Source organism: Suricata suricatta, chromosome 3, assembly GCF_006229205.1.
Source record: "Suricata suricatta isolate VVHF042 chromosome 3, meerkat_22Aug2017_6uvM2_HiC, whole genome shotgun sequence".
In the NCBI taxonomy this organism is placed as follows: Eukaryota; Metazoa; Chordata; class Mammalia; order Carnivora; family Herpestidae; genus Suricata; species Suricata suricatta.
In genome coordinates, this window is record NC_043702.1 from 90,280,232 (window position 1) to 90,300,557 (window position 20,326).

The window sequence follows — 20,326 nt, forward strand, 5'->3', positions numbered from 1 at the left end:
TCAAGAGAATACAAATTAAAAAAAAAAAAAAAATCAAGAGAACGCAAGCCAACAGTTGCCTTTAAGAGAGGAATTAATAGTGTCAAACATTTTCCTGATTTTCCCCGGGGAACTAACCATAGTAACTCTGCCGAACTCCCTCCCTGCACCTACTTCTGTATCTCTTTGGACTCTTCTTGCAGTTTTATTTCCTCCAATTACACGGCTCAAGCAGGTCTGAATCTTACTAATTTTTCTCTTCCATAGAGCCTTGTGTCTACTGCTCAATTAATATCAGTGAAAAGAGCTGAAGAACATTTGAAAAACCAGCGGAATCAGATCCTACTGGTAAACCTGCTCCGGAAACCAAATTGCCGGAGACGACCACACTACGCAGGCGCTGGCTTCCTCCAGGTCTCTGCATTAGGCGCGAAATCCAGGCTCCGTGGGCGGAGCTAAGGGAGAGGCCACGCTCATTGCGCAGGTTTGGCGCGAAATCCGCGAGTTTCTGCGCCACGATTGGTTCCGGCGATGCTGGTAGGGCGAGGGGGCGGGCGGTAGCGGCGGCGGCGGCGCGCGCAAAGTGGTAGCGTCTGTGGTGAAGCGACTGGTGGAGGTAGAGCGTGGCGGCGGCGGCTCCTTGGTACTAAGCAGCCATGGATCTCGCGGCGGCAGCGGACCCGGGTGCCGGCAGCCAGCACCTAGAAGTTCGCGATGAAGTGGCCGAGAAGTGCCAGAAACTGTTCCTGGATTTCTTGGAGGAGTAAGTCGAAGGGCGCCCCTTCCTCGCGGAACTTCCCCGAGCTGCCCCTCCCCGCTTCCGGAGCCCGCGCCTCCCGGGGCCGCGTCGGGCCCCAAGGCCGGCGCGTGTTGGGGGGAACCGAGGGGTCGCGCGCCCTGCGGAGCATCCTCCTCCCACTCCTGGCTTAGCCCAGGAGTAAAATCCATCTCGAGCCCTTCCTCAAACTCTGCGGGTGCCCCGGGTCTGAGCAGCGCTTTGGTCCCATCATCCGTCCTCACAAGCGGTAAGGCTGGTGATCCCTTCGCCCCTGGTTACCTGTGCGGAAACGGAGACTCGGGGAGCGTAACTAGTAGCAAGACCGAGTGGGGGTCCCGGCAGAGCCCTGATGGTGCGGGACAGCCAGACCCTGGTGTTGGGGGCGCCGAGGGCCCGGGCTGCACTTAGAGCTTATGGAGATGGAGGCAGGAGAGTGAACCCTCAGAGTAGACAGAAGCCCGGGTGAGCCCAGACCTGCCTGTAAGTGTCTGAGCATATTCCCCTCCCCGTTCCTTCCACCGCACCCCTTCATACACACTCCCCCTCCCCTTTTTAAGTTGCCTTCTAGGCTCCTGGCCTCTCATAACCCCCCACTGAGTAACTTCTTTCCCTAAGAGGATAGACTTTGGAATGTTATGAGCTTTTTTAAATTGTAAAATGTACATAAAACTTACCATTTAACCCTTTTACGTGTAGAGTTCAGTGTCATTAAGTACGTACCTTGTGAAGCAGCTGTCCCCACCATCCAACAACAGAACTCTCGTCTTCCCAAACTGAAACTGCAGCCACCAAATAGCGACTCCCCACTGCCCCCACCACGCCCCATCCCCGGGCAGTCGTGTTCTACTCACCCTGACTTTCACTATTCTAGTTACCTCGTGTACGTGGAGTCACACAGTATTTGGCCTTTTATGACCAACTTCACCTATCAGTGTCTTCAGGTTCATCCACATGTAAGGCATGTGTCAGAATTTCTTTTTAAGGCTGAATAATACTTCTCTATGCAGATACCACTTCTTGTCCATTCATCCATCCGTGGACAGTTGGGTTGTTTCCACACTTTTATTATTGTGAATAATTCTGCCGTCTTACGAAATCCTGATACATTTAAAACCAGAATTTATATTCCCTGTCTTTGGCATTGTTATTCTCTGCCTGACAGCTATTCATCTTTCAAAGCACATCTGAAGACTCCCACCTCCTTTGTGAAACTGTAAACCTTTGAGGCCACACCTGATCCTTTCTTCCCCTAGGCTCCTAAGGTGCCATTTTCCGTTATCTCTTGTAAGGTAACTTACTATATCTTTACCTGTCAGCCACTTTGTCTTGGATGTAAATCCCATTCTTAACCCCACCTAGCCACCACACCACATTACAAAAGTCCTCAATGTTTCATTTTAATAGAGAATATGATTGCCTTTCACTACCTTGCAGTTTACCATACAGCTAGATGCTGGGGATAATGATGAATAAGATAAATACAAAACTCTGAGTTGGGGGATGTTAACTCGCCTTCACAATTCCAACTTTGTTTTGCCCTTTTATAAAGTCCCAAATTCCTCACAGCTCCTCTTCCCAGTTTCATCTTCCACAACCAACCTGTCATCATTTGTATTCCTCTACCTTTTCTGACACTGCCACTTACTTGCAAATATCTATAGCCAGTCTAACCACCACTGGAATTTTTTTGGTATTTGTGTTTGTTTTCTTTTCATTCAAATTCTAAGCATCTTTCAAGGCTGAATTCCAGTGTCATCTTTTATTTGTTTATTTATTTTTAATGTTTATTTATTTGTGAAAGATCAAGAGACAAAGGGTGTGAGCGGGTGAGGGGCAGAGAGAGAGGGAGAAACAGAATCCAAAGCAAGCTCCAGGCTCTGAGCCATCAGCACAGAGCTCTGTGTAGGGCTCAAACCCACAAACCATGAGATCATGACCTGAGCTGAAGTCAGATGCTTAACCAACTGAGCCACCCACCCAGGTGCCCCTCCAATGTCCTCTTTTAAATGCTTGAAGCCTTTCTGGATGTCCCTGTTGGGCAGAATTATTTGTAGTCCCACAGCACATTTTTTTTATCTCCTTTTTTCCCTTTATTGTTGAAGGAACACTAGATATGAGATCTACCCTCAACAAATTTTTAACTATGCAATACATTATAATTTACTGTAAGTACAATGTTATACAGTAGATCTGTTCAAGCTTATTCAGTCTCACTAGACTGATAGTCATTCACTTGACTGTTGCTTAATAACTCCACATTTCCCCCCCTTGTTCTACCTATGGCAACCATCATTCCACTAGTTAATTAATTAATTAAAGTAAGCTCTGCACCCAGCCTGGGGCTTGAACTCCCTGTCCTGAGATCATGAGTCATGCTCTACCAACTGAGCCAGCCAGCTGCCCTCATTCCACTTTGAGTCTATAACTATTTAGTTATCTCATATAGGTAGGATCAAGCAGTGTTTTTCTTTCTATGATTGGCTTATTTCATTTTGTGTAGTGTCCTTAGGGTTCATCTATGTTGACACATATAGCACAATTTACTTTTTAAGACTGAGTAGTGTTCCTTTGTATGTGTATACATTTTCTTTACTAATTTGTCATGGACATTTAGATTGTCTTGCCACCTCTTTAGTAGGAGGGTCTCCTATGATCATGTCAGAACACTCATTTTTAGCTTTAGGTCTGGTGTTATGCTTTGGAGATAGATATTCAGTACATATCTAACAGCTAGTGTATGCTGTATTTGAAGAAGGAATTGATTATGGTTCAAAATGAATCTGCATTTATGTTAAAAGAACAAAAAGCAAAAACGGTAGTGGTAATCCTTTATTTTATGTGTATATGTTTCTGTTTTTCTGAGAACTTGGGCAGTGAAACACCTCTTTTCTGTATTTTTACTCATGTTCTTAAAGCAACAACTAATCTGTCAGTTGCCCCTACAGAAATTGAATTTTGGATTTCAAACTGCATTTCTTTAATATTTTCCAATCTTAATTATACATAACAATAATAAAAAATAGTTGGCATTTTTTTATTAGAAAATATTAAATGAAGAAATGCAGTTTAAAACTTGAAGGCCTCGTTTTTCTGTGTTCTGGGCTCTGTGGGAAGCATTTTACAGGCTTGTTCTCATTTAAATTTCATAGTAATCTTATGAGATAAAGTGAAGTGATGTCCTGATTTTTTTCTTTTCAAAAAGGTGTGGGGGGGGAGTAACTTCCCCCAAGTTATGCAGTTAGTGAAATAAGCCTCTCTGACCCTAAAGCTGATGATCTTTTTAACCAATACACTTTTAATCGTACTTACATGTATCTGCAGGTTCCAGAACAGTGATGGAGAAATTAAGTACTTGCAGTTAGCAGAGGAGCTCATTCGTCCTGAGAGAAACACATTGGTTGTGAGTTTTGTGGACCTGGAGCAATTTAACCAACAACTTTCTACCACCATTCAAGAGGAGTTCTATAGGTATGTTAATCTTTCTTACTTAACTTTTTTTTTTTTTTTAACATTTATTTACTTTTGAGAGAGAGAGAGTGCAAGCCGAGGAGGGGCGGAGAGGGAGAGGGAGACACAGAATCCGAAGCAGGCTCCAGGTTCTGAGATGTCAGCCCAGAGACCGACGCGGGGCTCAAACCCATGAACCACGAGATCATGACCTGAGCTGAAGTTAGAGGCTTAACCTACTGAGCCACCCAGGCGCCCCTTAATCTTCTTTAAGTAGGCATGGAACCTGTGAAGCCAGCTCTTCGTGGACTGGACATACTCATTTGTGAGGCATAAGGAGAGGCCCTTTGATATAGCCGGTTGTCATTTTAGTACTGCTCTGAACAAATTTAGGTCTTTGTGGAGCTGAATATTCTACACATCCAAATGTTGAAAACCTTTGCTTTCTTTGTAGTTTTCCCAAGTTTTCAGAGGATTGCTTACCCTCTACCAGGCATTTAGTGCTCTTACTGTGTCATTCATTTGATCCTTTGCCTTGCCTCTGGGAGTAGGTATTTTGAGAAAGTCTGTGGATCCTGTTCTTTCTCAGGAGTGTCTTTAAATAAATGACCTTGTTGTTCTTAAAGGTTAATTTTCTTATGATTATAAATAAAAGTAATGTGTATATTGTAGGAAATTTAGAAAGTGGAGATAAGTAGAGGGAATACATATGTAATCCCAGCATCCATAGAAAACCATCATTAGCTATCTGCAAATGTGGTATTACCTAAGGATCTTATGGCACATTTTGTTGTATTTCTAGGAATATGTAACTTTGAAATCATACTGTAGATACAGTCTCCTGCCTTTTCATGTAACAGGATAACATACTTTTCCATGTCATGTAAAATCCTTTGAAAAGATTTTTTTTTAACGTTTATTTAATTTTGAGAGAAATAGAAAGCACAAGTGAGGTAGGGACAGAGGATCTAAAGCAGGCTCTGTGCTGACAGCACAGAGCGGGGCTTGTACTCACAAACTGTGAGATCATGACTTGAGCTGAAGTTGGTTGCTTGACCAGCTGAGCCACACAGGTGCCCCTTGAAAACATTTTAATTGCTGAATGGGATTTCTTTCTGGCAGAAAGTAGACATTAATAATTTAGGCTTTCATTTTATTTTATTTTATTTTTTAATTTTCAATGTTTATTTATTATTGGGGGAGAGAGAGAGAGCATGAGCAGGGGAGGGGCAGAGAGAGATGGAGACACAGAATCCGAAGAAGACTCCAGGCTCTGAGCTGTCAGCACAGAGCCCCACCTGGAGCTCGAAACCACAAACCGTGAGATCATGACCTGAGCTGAAGTCAGGCGCTTAACCGACTGAACCACCCAGGCGCCCCTCATTTTATTTTTAATAGCTGTATAAAGTAAGAAACATCTTTTTACGTAAACTTTGTCAGCATTTGTATTAAATAAATGTGAATCTGTATAAATAAAATCAGGTTAAAATAAACATTGTGGACAGTTGTGAAAGAAAATAAAGACCTAGGAATAGGGAGAGACAGCCCCATTCCTTCCCATGGTGGGCTGGGATGTGGAATACTTGTTTCAATGTTTCTAGTCATATCTGATCATCAAGAATGGTTGGGGGTGATGAGCAGCAGTTTATTGTGAGAATACACAGCAGAAAAAAGTTGTATTGACAAGTGAGAGGGAGGTAGGAAGTCCGGGCTGGTGGTAGAAACACCTATACTCATACCTCATACATAGGCTATTACAGCATTTGTGTCTCCTGAAAGTAGCTCATTTTTTAGGGATGCCTGCATGGCTCATTTGGTTAAACATGCAACTGTTTGGGTTTTTTTTTTAATGTTTATTTATTTTTGAGAACGAGCATGAACAGGGATGAGGCAGAGAGAGGAAAAGAAAGGATTTTAAGTGGACCTTGTGCTGACAGCAGAGAGCCTTACATGGGGCTCAAATGTGCAGTTCATGACCTGAGCCAAAGTGAGCCCCATAACTGACTGAGCCACCCAGGAGCCCCAAAGCATCCAATTCTTGATCTTGGCTCAGGTCATTATCTCACGTTTGCAAGATCGAGCCCCACATTGGGCTCTGTGCTGACAGTGTAGAGCCTGCTTGGAATTCTCTTTGCCCCTCCCTTGCTTGCACACATATGTGTGCTCTCTATCTTTCTTTCTTTCTCTCTTTCTCTCTCTCTCTCTCTCTCTCTCTCTCTCTCAAATAAATAAACATTAAAAAAAGAAAGAAAGTAGCATACTTTTCAGAGGACTTCCAGATTCTACTGTTTCAACAAACCAAGCTGCGACAGCTACTGGGAACCTGCCTCAAGAGGATATACATACTTCAGTCTAACCAGTCAAGTGGATTGTTAGTGCCATTTTGCTCTCATGGCCATACACCGATTTCTCCTTCCGTCCACTTATCAATCAAGAATTAAACCTAGAAAAATATACTAGGCCTTGACAGCAAATGGGAAGCTCTGTTACTAGATTGTAAACAACCTAGATTGTTTAGGTATAGTCATCTTAGAGGAGTGGCCTGCACTGTGGGTGCTAAATGATTATTTAAAGATAGTGAATATTTGGGTGTAGCATTTTATCTTTGGTGTTTCTGTTGTCTTAGATCTATTTGTTGTGATGAGAGAGGATTGGAAGACACTCAGAAACCTAGACTAGATAATAGAAGTGTCCTACATAGTTAAATTTTAAGGCTTGGTTGTAACCAGATGAAATTGCTTGGTCTTAGTTATTTGCAAGCATGAAGGGCAAAGGGAGCCTTGGTAGGCCTCTTGAAGATGTCATGTGATTGTTGTTTGTTTGCTTTTCAGAGTTTACCCTTACCTGTGTCGGGCCTTGAAAACCTTCGTCAAAGACCGAAAAGAGATTCCTCTTGCCAAGGATTTTTATGTTGCATTCCAAGACCTACCTACTAGACACAAGTGAGAGATGCTTCCTTGACAGGAAAGGAATTCACCAAACAGTATAGGCATCACTTAATGGTTAGAAAAGTAGGGAGTGGTAGTCTTCTGTTTGTAAGGAGTTAGGCTCAGTTATCTAAAAAGTTTGCTTTTGGAGAAATTATTTTTCTAGGTTGATGAAATAGGAAGTAAGTTAAAGCAGCTTCTGGGGATAGTCATATTTCAGGACACCTTTCAGGGGACATCTGGGCGAAAATCAATCAAATGAGAAAATAGGAAAGCTGGAAATAGAAGCTCATGATCTTTGGAAATTTTTGTCAGAGCTTAAATGGCATAACTTTAAAAACATTTTTTCTCTTTAGCAGTTATTTAAAGAATAAATATAGTGGAAGAAATCAAAGTGATATTTTGAAAACTTAAACTGCTGAAATTAATTGTAAAAAGAGACCATGTTATTTAATATAAAATGAGTGTGAGGGAAAGGAAATGTTTGTGAACTGAGAATGCTCTTTCCTATGATTACGATGAGACTAATAATATGCTTATTTAGAAATTGTAGGTAAGAAAAATATATATTTGCATATAAAATAGAATCATCTTGTTTTATAATTGTAATTTCATTTCTTTGGTGTCCTTTATTTAGTTTTTCATATTTGTATATTTTTGCTGTGAGTACATAAACATTGTGTAATTTAGGAATTAGGGCACATTCTGGGAGACGAATCCACAAATAATTCCTTCTCTCCCTTTATTTATTTGGTGTTTTTGTTTGTTGGTTGGTTTTTTTAAGGATAGTTATCATTGAATACCTTGTGATTAAAATGGAAACATTTCTTAGGTGGAAATGAGTATTTACTAATGGTTCATCGGTCTTTAAACAGAATTCGAGAACTCACCTCATCCAGAATTGGTTTGCTCACTCGCATCAGTGGGCAGGTGGTACGGACTCACCCAGTTCACCCAGAGCTTGTGAGTGGGACATTCTTGTGCTTGGACTGTCAGACAGTGATCAAGGATGTAGAACAGCAGTTCAAGTACACACAGCCAAACATCTGCCGAAATCCAGTTTGTGCCAACAGAAGGAGATTCTTGCTGGATACAAATAAATCGAGATTTGTTGATTTTCAAAAGGTATTTATTAACTTCTGTTTCAGATTCCGTCTATGTTAATAATTCACAGGCACTTGTAGTTGTCATAAATTTAGTGTTAAACTCAGTTTTTATATAAGTGTGGAGGATCAATATATGTATGCTGATTTCAATTATCAATATATAAATGACTTTTAAACTTTAATAACTTGGATTGGAAGCTCCTTCCGACTATGACACAATGTATTTGTGAGAGAATAAATAGTAAACATGATGATGATGATGATGAACTAGCGTTAAGAAAACTGGAAGAAGTGGAAACTTGTTGGATACACCCTCAACTTGATGGTTAGGAGGGAGGGAGGCATGAATAAAAGGACAGGTGAAAATGAACATGTTTTTTGATAGCAATGAGAATTATCATGATTGAAATAGAGAAGGATGATTTGGTGTGAGTCATGTAGGTATTCAGAGCCTTAAAATCTCAGGTTGAGAAGTTCAGACCTTTTTTTTTCTTTTTTTGAGAGACAGAGACAGCACAAGCAGGTGAGGGTCAGAGAGAAGGGGAGACACAGAATCTAAAGCAGGCTCCAGGCTCTGAGCTAGCTGTCAGCACAGAGCCCTATGCGGGGCTGGAACCCATGAACCATGAGATCATGACCTGAGCCAAAGCTGGAAGCTTAACCGACTGAGCCACCCAGGCGCCCCAGTTCAGAACTTTCTTAATAAACAAGAGGAATATATGTGAACCTTTTTTTTTAAAGGTAGATTAATGGGACATTGGTGTGTAGCATATAACAAGAAACTAATAATGAGGTAGTTGTACTTACCTGGGCAAGAGTTAGATGGTGGCAGTAAGAATGAGGTTGCAGGGGTGCGTGTCACAGATCCCTACAGGACTTAGTAACTCTGTGACAGGCAAAGGAAAAGAAAACATGCAGCAGCTCAAGCATGAGAGAATAAGCACCAGACCAAAGTAATTAATACTATCTTCAGTTTTTAGTCGTTAGTGTTCTAGCATCAATCTGTTACTTAGTTTATATGAAACGCATACTCTACCAACAACTTTGGGTAAGAGGTGCTTTGTGTTTGAAAAAGAACATAACCAAATATAAACTATAAATCTAGATTGAGTCTTGGTTTGAAAAAATAAAAAACGGTTGTCATGAAGGACATTATTCACAATTGAGGAAGTTTAACAATGGTCTAGATAATAGCAGATTTTATGGAATTAAATCTTATTTAATTCTCTTGGTGTGGTAAAGATACTGTGGTTATATAGGGTGTCTTTACTCTTAGGAGCGGAGTGCTAAAATAGTTAAGGGTGAAGTATTTCGATTTTTACACATATCTTTTTAATGTTTGTTTACTTTTGAAGGAGAGAGAGAGCGTGAGCAGGGGAGGAACAGAGAGAGAAAGGGGGAGACACAGAATCCGAAGCAGGCTCCAGGCTCTAAGCTGTCAGCCCAGAGCCCAAGGTGGGGCTCAACCCTACGAGCCATGAGATTGTGACCTGAGCTGAAGTTAGACACTCAACCAACTAAGCCACCCAGGTGCCCCGAGTATGTGAAATTTTTCTGAAAATTTGGAAGAAGATGGAACAGAGCAGATATTTAACTACATATGCAGAACAAGGAGAGGGAAAAATTTTTTTTAATGTTAATTTTGAGCAAGAGAGCACATGGGCGCACAAGTGGTGGAGGGCAGAAAGAGGGGGAGGCACTAAGTTATAAGCAGGCTTACTCTGGGCTGTCTGTGCAGAGCCCAACCTGGGACTCGAACTCACAAACTGAAATCATGACCTGAGCCAAAGTCTGATGCTCAACCAACTGAGCCACCTAGGCACTTGGAAAATATTTTTTGAAATTTTTTATTAGTTTATTTATTTTTTGAGAGAGAAGAGACCACAGTGGAGGGTCAGAGAAAGAGAGAGACAAAATCCCAAGCAGGCTCCATGATCAGTACACAGACCCCAATGTGGGGCTCAAACTCACAAACTGTGAGGTCATGGCCTGAACTGAAATCAAGAGCTGGGTGCTTAACAACTGAGCCACCCCAGGCACCCCACCCTGCCCTCCCGGAAAAATTTTTTTAATGAGAATAGAAGTGAAGTTTTTATTTTATTATTTTAATTCCACTGTATTTAACATACAGCGTTATATTAGTTTGAGGTATACAAGACAGTGATTCAGCAGTTCCACATATTACTCAGTCCTCATCATGATAAAGTGTTCTAAAAGTGAAGTTTTTAGGGGTGCCTGGGTGGCTCAATTGTTTTAGTATCTGACTTTGGCTTAGGTCATGATCTCAAGGTTTGTGAGTTCAAGCCCTGTGTCAAGCTCTGCACTGACAGCTCAGAGCCTGCGTGGAGCCTGCTTCAGGTTGGAGTTTCAGGGTAGAAAATTTTTAGGATGAATTTTGACAAACGTCAAAAGTCTGCAAATGGTAAGAATTTGGAATACATCAATATTCGTCAATATGTGTGGCATTAATTTAGAATATATGGCATTTGAAAGATTGGCCATTTACTTATGTTTGTTATAGGTTCGTATTCAAGAGACTCAAGCTGAGCTTCCTCGAGGGAGTATCCCCCGAAGTTTAGAAGTGATCTTGAGAGCTGAAGCTGTGGAGTCAGCTCAAGCTGGTGACAAGTGTGACTTTACAGGGACACTGATCGTTGTGCCTGATGTCTCTAAGCTTAGCATACCAGGTTAGTAATCTTGAGCTCACATTGTAACAGATTCTCATTACCTAAGCTGCAGAACATTTAGCTTCTCAAATCTTTCTTGTCTTATTTTTGGGTAATCAGAGGGTGAGCAAGGAAGTATGATAAGAATAGAAACAAACTGATTTTGCTACAAAATACTGCTCTGAAAAATTTCAAAGCCTAAATGAAACCTTTGGATTTATAAGTTTTGCTTATTTAAGCAATTTTGATTCTCAGCACTCGTGGTATGTGAGTTGTGAAACAAACCATTCATTCTTTCAGGAGCACGTGCAGAAACTAATTCCCGTGTCAGTGGTGTTGATGGATATGAGACGGAAGGCATTCGAGGACTCCGGGCTCTTGGTGTTAGGGACCTTTCATACAGGCTGGTCTTTCTTGCCTGCTCTGTTGCACCCACCAACCCAAGGGTGAGTCTTAGAATGGCAAAGAGGTAGAAAGACCTCCCCTGGGGCTGCCACAGTATAGGCTCCTGAAACTACTGAGTAATCTAGTCAGTGTTAAAAGGGAGCACAGTGCGGTGCTTCCTTAGTTTTATTTTTTTGTTTATTAAATTTATTTCTCTTGAGAGGGAGTCATATGCATGCACAGACACAAGCAGAGGAGGAGCAGAGAAAGAGACTCTGCACTATTAGTGTGGAGCCTGATTCCAGGCTCTAACTCATGAACTGTGAAATCATGACCTGTGCCAAAATCAAGAGTCAGACACTTAAACCCACTGACCCACTCAGGCAGCCCCCACCCCCAAGTTTTTTAATTTTAAAAGCAGGTTTTTTCATGTCTAATCTTGAAAACTTTTTGTTTTCATGTTTAAGAACCCAGTGCTTTAAGAGCATTGATATAAATTACTTATGGTATAATTTTGTTTTTTAATTACCACAGTTCCTCTGTCATGCTCTTGGAGAAAGTACAAATAGATTTAGTAATCTGAGAAGTAAAGTAACTTGCTCTTTCTGTGGATTCCTGGTCTTACAGTTCTGTAGAACTTGATTCTGTGTCCTGAGTGGGAAAACAGTGAGAAAGTTTGGAAAATAGTCCAGCATTGCAAGAGGGAATGAATATAATACTCTGTTACTTCATTTTCATCTTCATGTCAGTGATTAACATTTTATATTATGCTTATTGATTCATTTAGATAACAGTATAAAACAGTATTAGCTTTTTTGTTTTTAATTCACTGGACAAATGACAAACTCCTCAATATCTTGATTAACTTAGGCCTTACTAGTTTGGGAATTTCTTCTGAAAACTTTTATAGTCAACAGATCCTGAAGTTGGCCTCCCAGGCTATTTTTTTGTTTGTAGTGAAGCTCTTTTACTTTACTTTAACTGTTTCCATGCAAGTATTTTTTCCTTCTCCGCCCCTCAGTTTGGAGGAAAAGAGCTCCGAGATGAGGAACAGACGGCTGAGAGCATTAAGAACCAAATGACAGTGAAGGAGTGGGAGAAAGTGTTTGAAATGAGTCAGGATAAAAATCTGTACCACAATCTCTGTACCAGCCTGTTCCCTACTATTCATGGTAAGACTGCCTTCCATTTGTCGCATAAACTTGATATTAAGATGGTGATTAAAAAAACGGCAATAATGTATGTTTAACTCTACTGGAATTAAAAAAACCTTTTTAAAAATAGCAATAAGTGATTTCTTATAACGCATAAATCAGATCAAAAGGGTTTTTGGTAGGCTTACAAGGGGTATTAAAAAGTCATCTGTAAAAGGACAATGATTCCACTTAAAATGAGGTACCTAGAATAGGCAAGTTCATAGAGACACAGAGTAGAAAGGGGTTATCTGTGGGGCGATGAGAAGTTAGTGTTTCATGGATAAAGTTTCTGATGGGGATAATGACAAGTTCTAGAAATGGATGAGTGGTGCTTATAAAACATAGTATACTTCGTTCCACTGAATTAATACTCTTAAAAATTATTGGAATGGTAAATTTTGTGTTATGTATGATTTAGCATGATTTTCAAAAAAGAATAAAAGGTCATTTAGGCTTTTTCTGGCTTTAGGGCAGAATTATACTTAAATATATTCCCGAATAGTAGATTAATATCCTGATTTAAAAAAAATTTTTTTTAATTTTTATTTAGTTTTGAGAGAGAGAGACAATATGAGTATGAGGAGGGTCAGAGAGAGAGGGAGGCACAGAATCTGAAGACACGCTCCAGGCTCTGACCTAGCTATCAGCACAGAACCCAAAGCGGGGCTTGAATCCATGAACTAGGAGATTGTGACCTGAGCCGAAGTTGGACGCTTAACCTTTTGAACCACCCAGGCACACCTTTTTTTTAATTTTCAAGAAGGAGATTTCATGATGTTTCTTGGTAACATGTACTATGTACCTTTGGTGGTTTGTTCCTTTGTGTTTTCTTGGTGTTTTCTCATTATTTAATCTTCTTTGTATGTTGAAAGATGTGAATAAATTTTTAAGCCTTGTGCTTTACCCTTGGTTTTTCCATCCTTTCAGACTGAATTAGGGTTCTGGCTGGAACTGATAAAAGTTTATGGGTATTTCTCTTAGGTATTTTTAACTGTTTAAAAGTAACTTTTTTTCTTTTTCGTTTTTTGAATTTCTTTTTAACATTTATTGATTTTTGAGAGACAGAGAAAGACAGATCATGAGCGGGGAGGGGCAGAGAGAGAGGGAGACACAGAATCTTAAGCAGGCTCCAGGCTCCACAGAGCCTGACGAGGGGCTCGAACCCACAAACTGCAAGATCATGACCTGAGCTGAAGTCGGATGCTCAACTGACCGAGCCACCCAGGCACCCCAAAGTAACTTGTTTTTTCTATCTAAATATTTGCCCAATGAAATTGAACTGTTTTCCTCTATGTTAATAATCCTTTATTGATTTTAGAGTGTTCTCCCTTGAGTAGGTGTCAAAATTTCTTATCTAGCTTCACTCCCCCCAAAATTAATCATTTTTTAAAAAATTTTTATTTATTTTTTTTATTTATTTTTGAGAGACAGAGAGACAGCATGAGCAGGGGAGGGCCAGAGAGAGAGGGAGATACAGAATCTGAAGCAGACTTCAGGCTCTGAGCTAGCTGTCAGCACAGAGCCTGACGTGGGGCTCGAACCCACACACTGTAAGATCATGACCTGAACCAAAGCTGACGCTTAACCGACTGAGCCAACCAGGTGCCCCGAAATTAATCTATTTTTGCATTACAAATTACCCCAAAACTTAGTGGCTTCAAACAACAGAGAGTATCTCAGTCTATGGGTTAGTTGGGTGATTCTGGCTGAGTGTTTCTGACTCAGTCTTTCATGAGGATGCAGCTGGGGCTTTATTCGTCTGAAAACTTGACTGAAGGATCCACTTAGAAGGACTTACCTTTAAGGCTAGTTGTTAACTGGAAACTACAATTCCTTGCCACATGAATCTCTTGCATGGGGCTGTTTGATCTCACCAGGTAACAGTTGGCTTCCTCTAGAGCGTTCATCCAAGAGGGCAAAGCAGGGAGGAAGTAAGATGCTTCTCAGGGAGCACCTGGACAGCTCAGTCACTTGAACGTCTGACTTTGGCTCAGGTCATGATCTCACATGGTGTGTAAGTTCGAGCCCCGTGTCAGGCTCTGTGCTGACAGCTGGGAGCCTGGAGCCTGCTGTGGATTCATTTTCTCTCTCTCTCTCTCTCTGTCTCTCTCTTTCAAAAATAAACATTTAAAACAAAAACATGCTTCTTGAGATCTAGTGTCAGAAGTTACACACCTTCACTCACTGTATGCTATTTTTTAGAAACAAGTTATTAAGTCCAGCCCCTTAATGAGAAGAGAAGTAAGCTCCATTTTCAAATAAGAAGCATCAAAGAATTTGTGGACTATTTAAAAACCACAACACCAGGGCGCCTGGGTGGCTCAGTCAGTTAAGCATCCGACTTCGGCTCAGGTCATGATCTCATGGTTCGTGGGTTCGAGCCCCACATCAGGCTCTGTGCTGACAGCTAGCTCAGATTCTGAAGCCTGTCCGCAGATCCTGTGACTCCTTCTCTCTAACCCTCCCCTGCTCACGCTGTCTCTGTCAAAAATAAATAAAAACATTAGAAAACAGTTGTTTTAAACTACAACACCTCCCAACACATTTGTTTCATAGGCCGTGAGTCAGAAATTTTGTGGAATGGATTTTTTTTTTCTGCCTTTAAGGTTTGTATAAATGTGCCCAGCACTTTGTTGATATAATTCACAAAAAGTCAATATAATTAGCACCAAAAAAAATGGGTTCTCTAAGAACTTTTTTCTGAAAATCTGTGTTTTTTACTGTACATTTCCTTCTTATATTGGAGTCATAAACAGCTTGTGGAAGTGGCCATAAATCACATTCAGCATCTTATCTCATCCATAGCAGTTCAGTTAGCATGTATTTATATTTGGCACTGTTCACTGTTGGTGATACAAAAGTAAATCATGGACTATTTTTCTCAAACTCTTGACAAAACAGCAAGACCTGCCATTAGAAAGATCTAGCAAGTGCAATGTGCCTTTGTGGACAGTTTCTTTATGGAGAGAGTTCCTGAGAAGTACTACATCAGGAAAGGCTTTGTGTAGGAAGTAGGATTTGCAAACAAGGAAAGGCTTTTAGGATGGTGGTGGGCATCAGCATCTGTGACATCTGTGGTACAGAGACATTGGGACAGTGGTTAAGTGGCTTTGAATTCATAAAGTAAGAACCAAGATTAGAAGCCAGGTATTTTTACTTCATCTTATGCTTTACTTTAGCTCTTTCTGCTCTTTTGGTTGGTAAACATGTCTTGTAGTTTGTTATGAAATTGTTTAGTCTCGTGTTAGAAAATATCTTGTGTTTTTTGTTTTAGGCAATGATGAAGTAAAACGGGGTGTTCTGCTGATGCTCTTTGGTGGTGTTCCCAAGACCACAGGGGAAGGAACCTCTCTTCGAGGGGACATAAATGTTTGCATTGTTGGTGACCCAAGTACAGCTAAGAGCCAGTTTCTCAAGTAAGTGTTTGCCTGAGGTAGTACATTGGAAAAAACTGTGTGCATAGCTCCAGGCTTTCTGTGCTGAAAGATGCAGTCAGTGTGCCATTGGTAAGGCAGAAGTGTAGTTCACGACTGTTGAATATGTAACTTGCTTAGATTAAATCACCTTAATTTATTTAACAGAATGTGACTTTTTCTATTTTTGCAATTTTTTAGAATAGGGAAAAATTATCTGTAATCTTAATCCTATTTAGAATTCTTTTAATTCTAAGTCTTTGGATACATGAATATGTATTTTCATGGTTACAAATCACAGCATACATATTTTTAATTTACCATAAATATTTTTCCATGTTTCTTTATTTTCACAATTGTCTTTTGTTGGTGTAATGCCACTTAGAAAATTATTTTCCTAGTCTGCTTCTTTTATTTTAACAATTATGGGTATCAGAACCATGAATATCATGACTTGTATACATTTTTTACTTTGTTTTGTTTCCATTGGGATAATCCCTAGACATAGGATTGCTGAGACTAAGAATACAAACATCTTTAAGGTTCTTAAATAGGACACGCTTTCCAATAGCAGTATAATAAGGATAGACATGTTATTCTAACCATATCAGCATGTGTACTGCTTTAGCAATTTTTGCTTATTTTAGAAGCTATAGCAAATACTTGCTTACTTTCAAATACTTAAGAAACTTAGAGGTCAAAATAATACGAAACCAGTTTTGAAATATCTTGTATGTTGACGGTGCAGTATATGTATATGCATTCTCTTATCCTAGCAGCACCCAGGCAGACATGTAATATTATCCTCTTTTTTTCAGGGTAACTTAGTAAATTACTCAACTTCTCATAGCTAACAAGTAACTTCTGAGCCATGGGTATTAGAACCTGGATTATCTGACTGCAAAGCATGTGCTCTTCATACTTTATCAAGCTGCTTTTCCTTTATTTCAGTAATTTGTTCCAGAATAGAGACCATTTTTAGTTTGGAATTTTATAACTTATTTTCTTCATGTGTATCAAGACTAGACTCTAGATTTGAAAATACTAGTCTTACGTTAAAAGGGATTCTTTTCATTTCCTCCGCTTCCACCTCCCACGTCCTCTCTACCACCATAAAAAGATGTGCTACAATATTGCTGCTGTAACAGAATTGTATTATACATGATTATCTTAGACAGAAATAGCCTTTATATCTAGTGGGTTTTTTAGTATCTTTATTGCAGTATAATTTCCGTATCATAAAATTTACCCCTTTAAAGTGTACAGTTTAGTGGTTTTAGTATATTCACAGAGTTGTATGACCATTACTAAACTAAGTTTACAACATTTTCATTACCCAAAAAGAAATCTTGTACCCACTAGCAGTCAGTCTTCTTTCTCCTCCCTAGGCATAGGCAGCCACTAATCTGCTTTAATGTCTCTATCTGGACATTTGCTGTAAATGGAATCATATACTGTGTGATTCATGGTGACTGGCTGCTTCTGCTTAGCATAATGTTTTCAAGGTTCAGCCATGTTGGAGCATGCCCAATACTTCATTTCCTTTTATTGCCTAGTATTCTGTCATATGTATGTACCACATTTAATTATCTATTTATCAGTTAATGGGCATTTGGATTGTTTCTACTTTGGCTCTTATAAGCAATGCTACTATATATATATTTAAGTTTTCACCTTTTTTATTGCAAAATATGCATTACATTTACCATTTTTAAACATTTTTACATGTACATTTCAAGTGCATTAAGTACATTCAAGTTGCGCAGTCCTTACTACCCATCCATCTTTAGAACTCTTTTTCATCTCCCAAACTGAAAATCTGTTTGTATTAAACAGTAACTCCATATTTACTCCTGTCCCAGCCCCTAGCAACTCATCATTCTGGTTTGTCTGGTTTTTTTTAAGTTTATTTATTTTGAGAGAGAGCGAGAGGGCACGCATATGTGCCTGCAAGTGGAGGAAGGGCAGAGAGAAAAGGGGAGAGAATCAGCACAGAGCCTGACACAGGGCACAAACCCACAAACTGTGAGATCATGACCTAAGCTGAAATTGAGCTGGACACTCAACCAACTGAGCCACCTAGGCACCCCACCATTTTACTTTTTGTCTCTAAATTTGATTGTTCTAGGTCACTCAAATATGTAGAATCATATAGTATTTGTTGTTTTGTGACTGGTTTATTTCACTTAGTATAATATTCAGGGGTCATCCATGTTATAGAATGTCTTAGAATTTCCTTTTTTGAGACTGGATAATATATTGTATGTATGTATCACCTTTTGTTTCCATCTTTGGGCTATTGTGAATAATGCTGCTGTGCACATTGAGGTGCAAGTATCTGTTCAGGTCCCTGCTTGTAATTCTTTGGGATAATTTTAGTTTTTAATATTTACGTTCTTGATCCTTTTTTTTTTTTTGAGTTAATTTTTGTACATAGTGTGAGACAGGGGTCCAAATTCTTTTGTATGTGAATATCCAGGTGTTTGAATGCCAAGACTATTCTTTTGCCTTATTGAATTATTTTTGGCACCCTTGTTGAAAATCAGTTGACTGTAAATATGAGGGTTTATTTTTAGACTCACAATTATATTTCATTCTAGGTCTGTCTTTAGGCCAATACCACACTATCTTGAGTACTATAGTTTTGTAGTAAGTTTTAAAATCAGGAAATAATGGAGTGCTTGGGTGGCTCAGTCGTTTAAGGTCCAACTTCACTTCAGGCTGTGATCTCACAGGTTTGTGAGTTCTGTGCTGTCAGCACAAAGCCTTCTTCAGATCCTCTGCCCCCCTCTCTATCTGCCCCTCCCCCACTCGCATCTATTCTCTCCTCCCCTCAATTGCATTCTCTCCCCCCCACCAAAAAAAGTAAAAAGAAACATTAAAAAAAATAAAATCACAAAGTATGAGAGTTGCCTGCCTGTCTCAGTCATTTGAATTTCCAACTCTTTAATTTTGACTCCGGTCATGATCCCAGAGTCATGGGACCAAGCCGCACATTGGGGCTGAGTTCCATGCTCAATGAGGAGCCTGCTTGGGAAATTCTCTCTTTCTCTGCCTCTCTCCCCTGCTTGGATGCACATGCTCTCTCTCTCTCTCTCAAAAATAAATAAATAATAAAAATCAGGAAGTGTGAGTCTCCAACTAACTCTCCTTTTCCAGATTGTTTTGGCTATTCTGGGTACCGTGAGTTTTAGGATCAGCTTTGTGAGTTTCTACAAAGAAGTCAGTTGTGATATTAATAGAGATTGGATTAAACTATAGATCAATTTGAGATATATTGTCTTTTTAACAATATTAAGTCTTATCCATGAACATGGGATATCTTTCCATTTATTTAGGTTTTAATTTTTTTTAACAGTGTTTTGTAGTTTTCACGGTATAAGCTTGTGCTTCTTTTGTTCTGTTTGTTCATAAGTATTTTATTTTTTTCGATGCTATTGTAAATGGAAAACTTATTTTCATTTTTGAGTTGTTCGTTGCACATGTATAAAAATAAGACTATTGATCTCTTGTAACCTTGCAAGAACTCAATCTGTTTTAGTAGATTCCATAGGCTTTTTTATCCACAAGGTCATGTTATCTGTGAACAGTGATAGTTGTTCTATATTTTAAATCTAGGTGCCCTTTATTCCCAGTTGCCCTGGATAGACCCTTTAGCATAATGTTGAATAGACATGGCAAGAGTGAACATCTGTGTCTTATTCCAGATCTTAGAGAGAAAGCATTCACCTTTGACCAAGTATTATGTTAGCTGTGGGTTTTCATAGATGCCCTTTTTAAGTTGTGGGAAATTCTCTTCTGTTTCTAGTTTGTTGAGTGTCAATCATGAAAGGGTATTGGATTTTGTTAGATGCTTTTTCTGCATCTGTCAAGATGGTTCTTTATTCTGTTGGTAAGGCATATTTATTGATTTTTAGATATTGAACCAACCTTGCATTTGTTTTGTAAGTGCAAAGCCTTTGAATAGATTATTGTTGCCAAAATGTTTACTGTTTATTATTAAAGACTTCTTTTGAAATGGTGGCTTTTGTCATGTATGAACTTCATTTTCCAATTTGATAGGAATAGATTTAAATTGATTGAAAAGTCTGAAGGAGATAAGACTTTCTGTTTAGTCTGACCTGTGTTTATGAATTGCTTATGCTTAATGCCTCTCTCAAATGTTCTTTAAGAAATTTAAATTCTTGCTTGACATTTACCCTGTCAGCTGACATTTCTAGAAAGGATGCGTTGTAGCCATGCATTAATGAGTATGATAACCTTGAACAGGCACGTGGAGGAGTTCAGCCCCAGAGCTGTCTACACCAGTGGCAAAGCATCCAGTGCTGCTGGCTTAACAGCAGCTGTTGTGAGAGATGAGGAATCTCATGAATTTGTCATTGAAGCTGGAGCTTTGATGCTGGCTGATAATGTAAGAACATTTTATATTT

The 20,326-nt window shown here is 39.6% G+C and overlaps 1 protein-coding gene across 1 annotated transcript in view; it reads left to right on the plus strand.

Annotated features, from left to right (window-relative positions):
* Positions 1–570: 570 nt before the first annotated feature.
* MCM6 (minichromosome maintenance complex component 6) overlaps positions 571–20,326 on the plus strand; it is a 33,199-nt gene continuing 13,443 nt past the window's right edge. Inside the window, exons 1-9 of the mRNA XM_029933321.1 lie at positions 571–742; positions 4,079–4,225; positions 7,036–7,146; positions 8,007–8,256; positions 10,759–10,924; positions 11,204–11,349; positions 12,309–12,459; positions 15,758–15,899; positions 20,166–20,307. Coding sequence (XP_029789181.1) covers positions 636–742; positions 4,079–4,225; positions 7,036–7,146; positions 8,007–8,256; positions 10,759–10,924; positions 11,204–11,349; positions 12,309–12,459; positions 15,758–15,899; positions 20,166–20,307 — 1,362 coding nt within the window. The 5' untranslated portion in view covers positions 571–635. The remainder of the gene's footprint in view (positions 743–4,078; positions 4,226–7,035; positions 7,147–8,006; positions 8,257–10,758; positions 10,925–11,203; positions 11,350–12,308; positions 12,460–15,757; positions 15,900–20,165; positions 20,308–20,326) is intronic.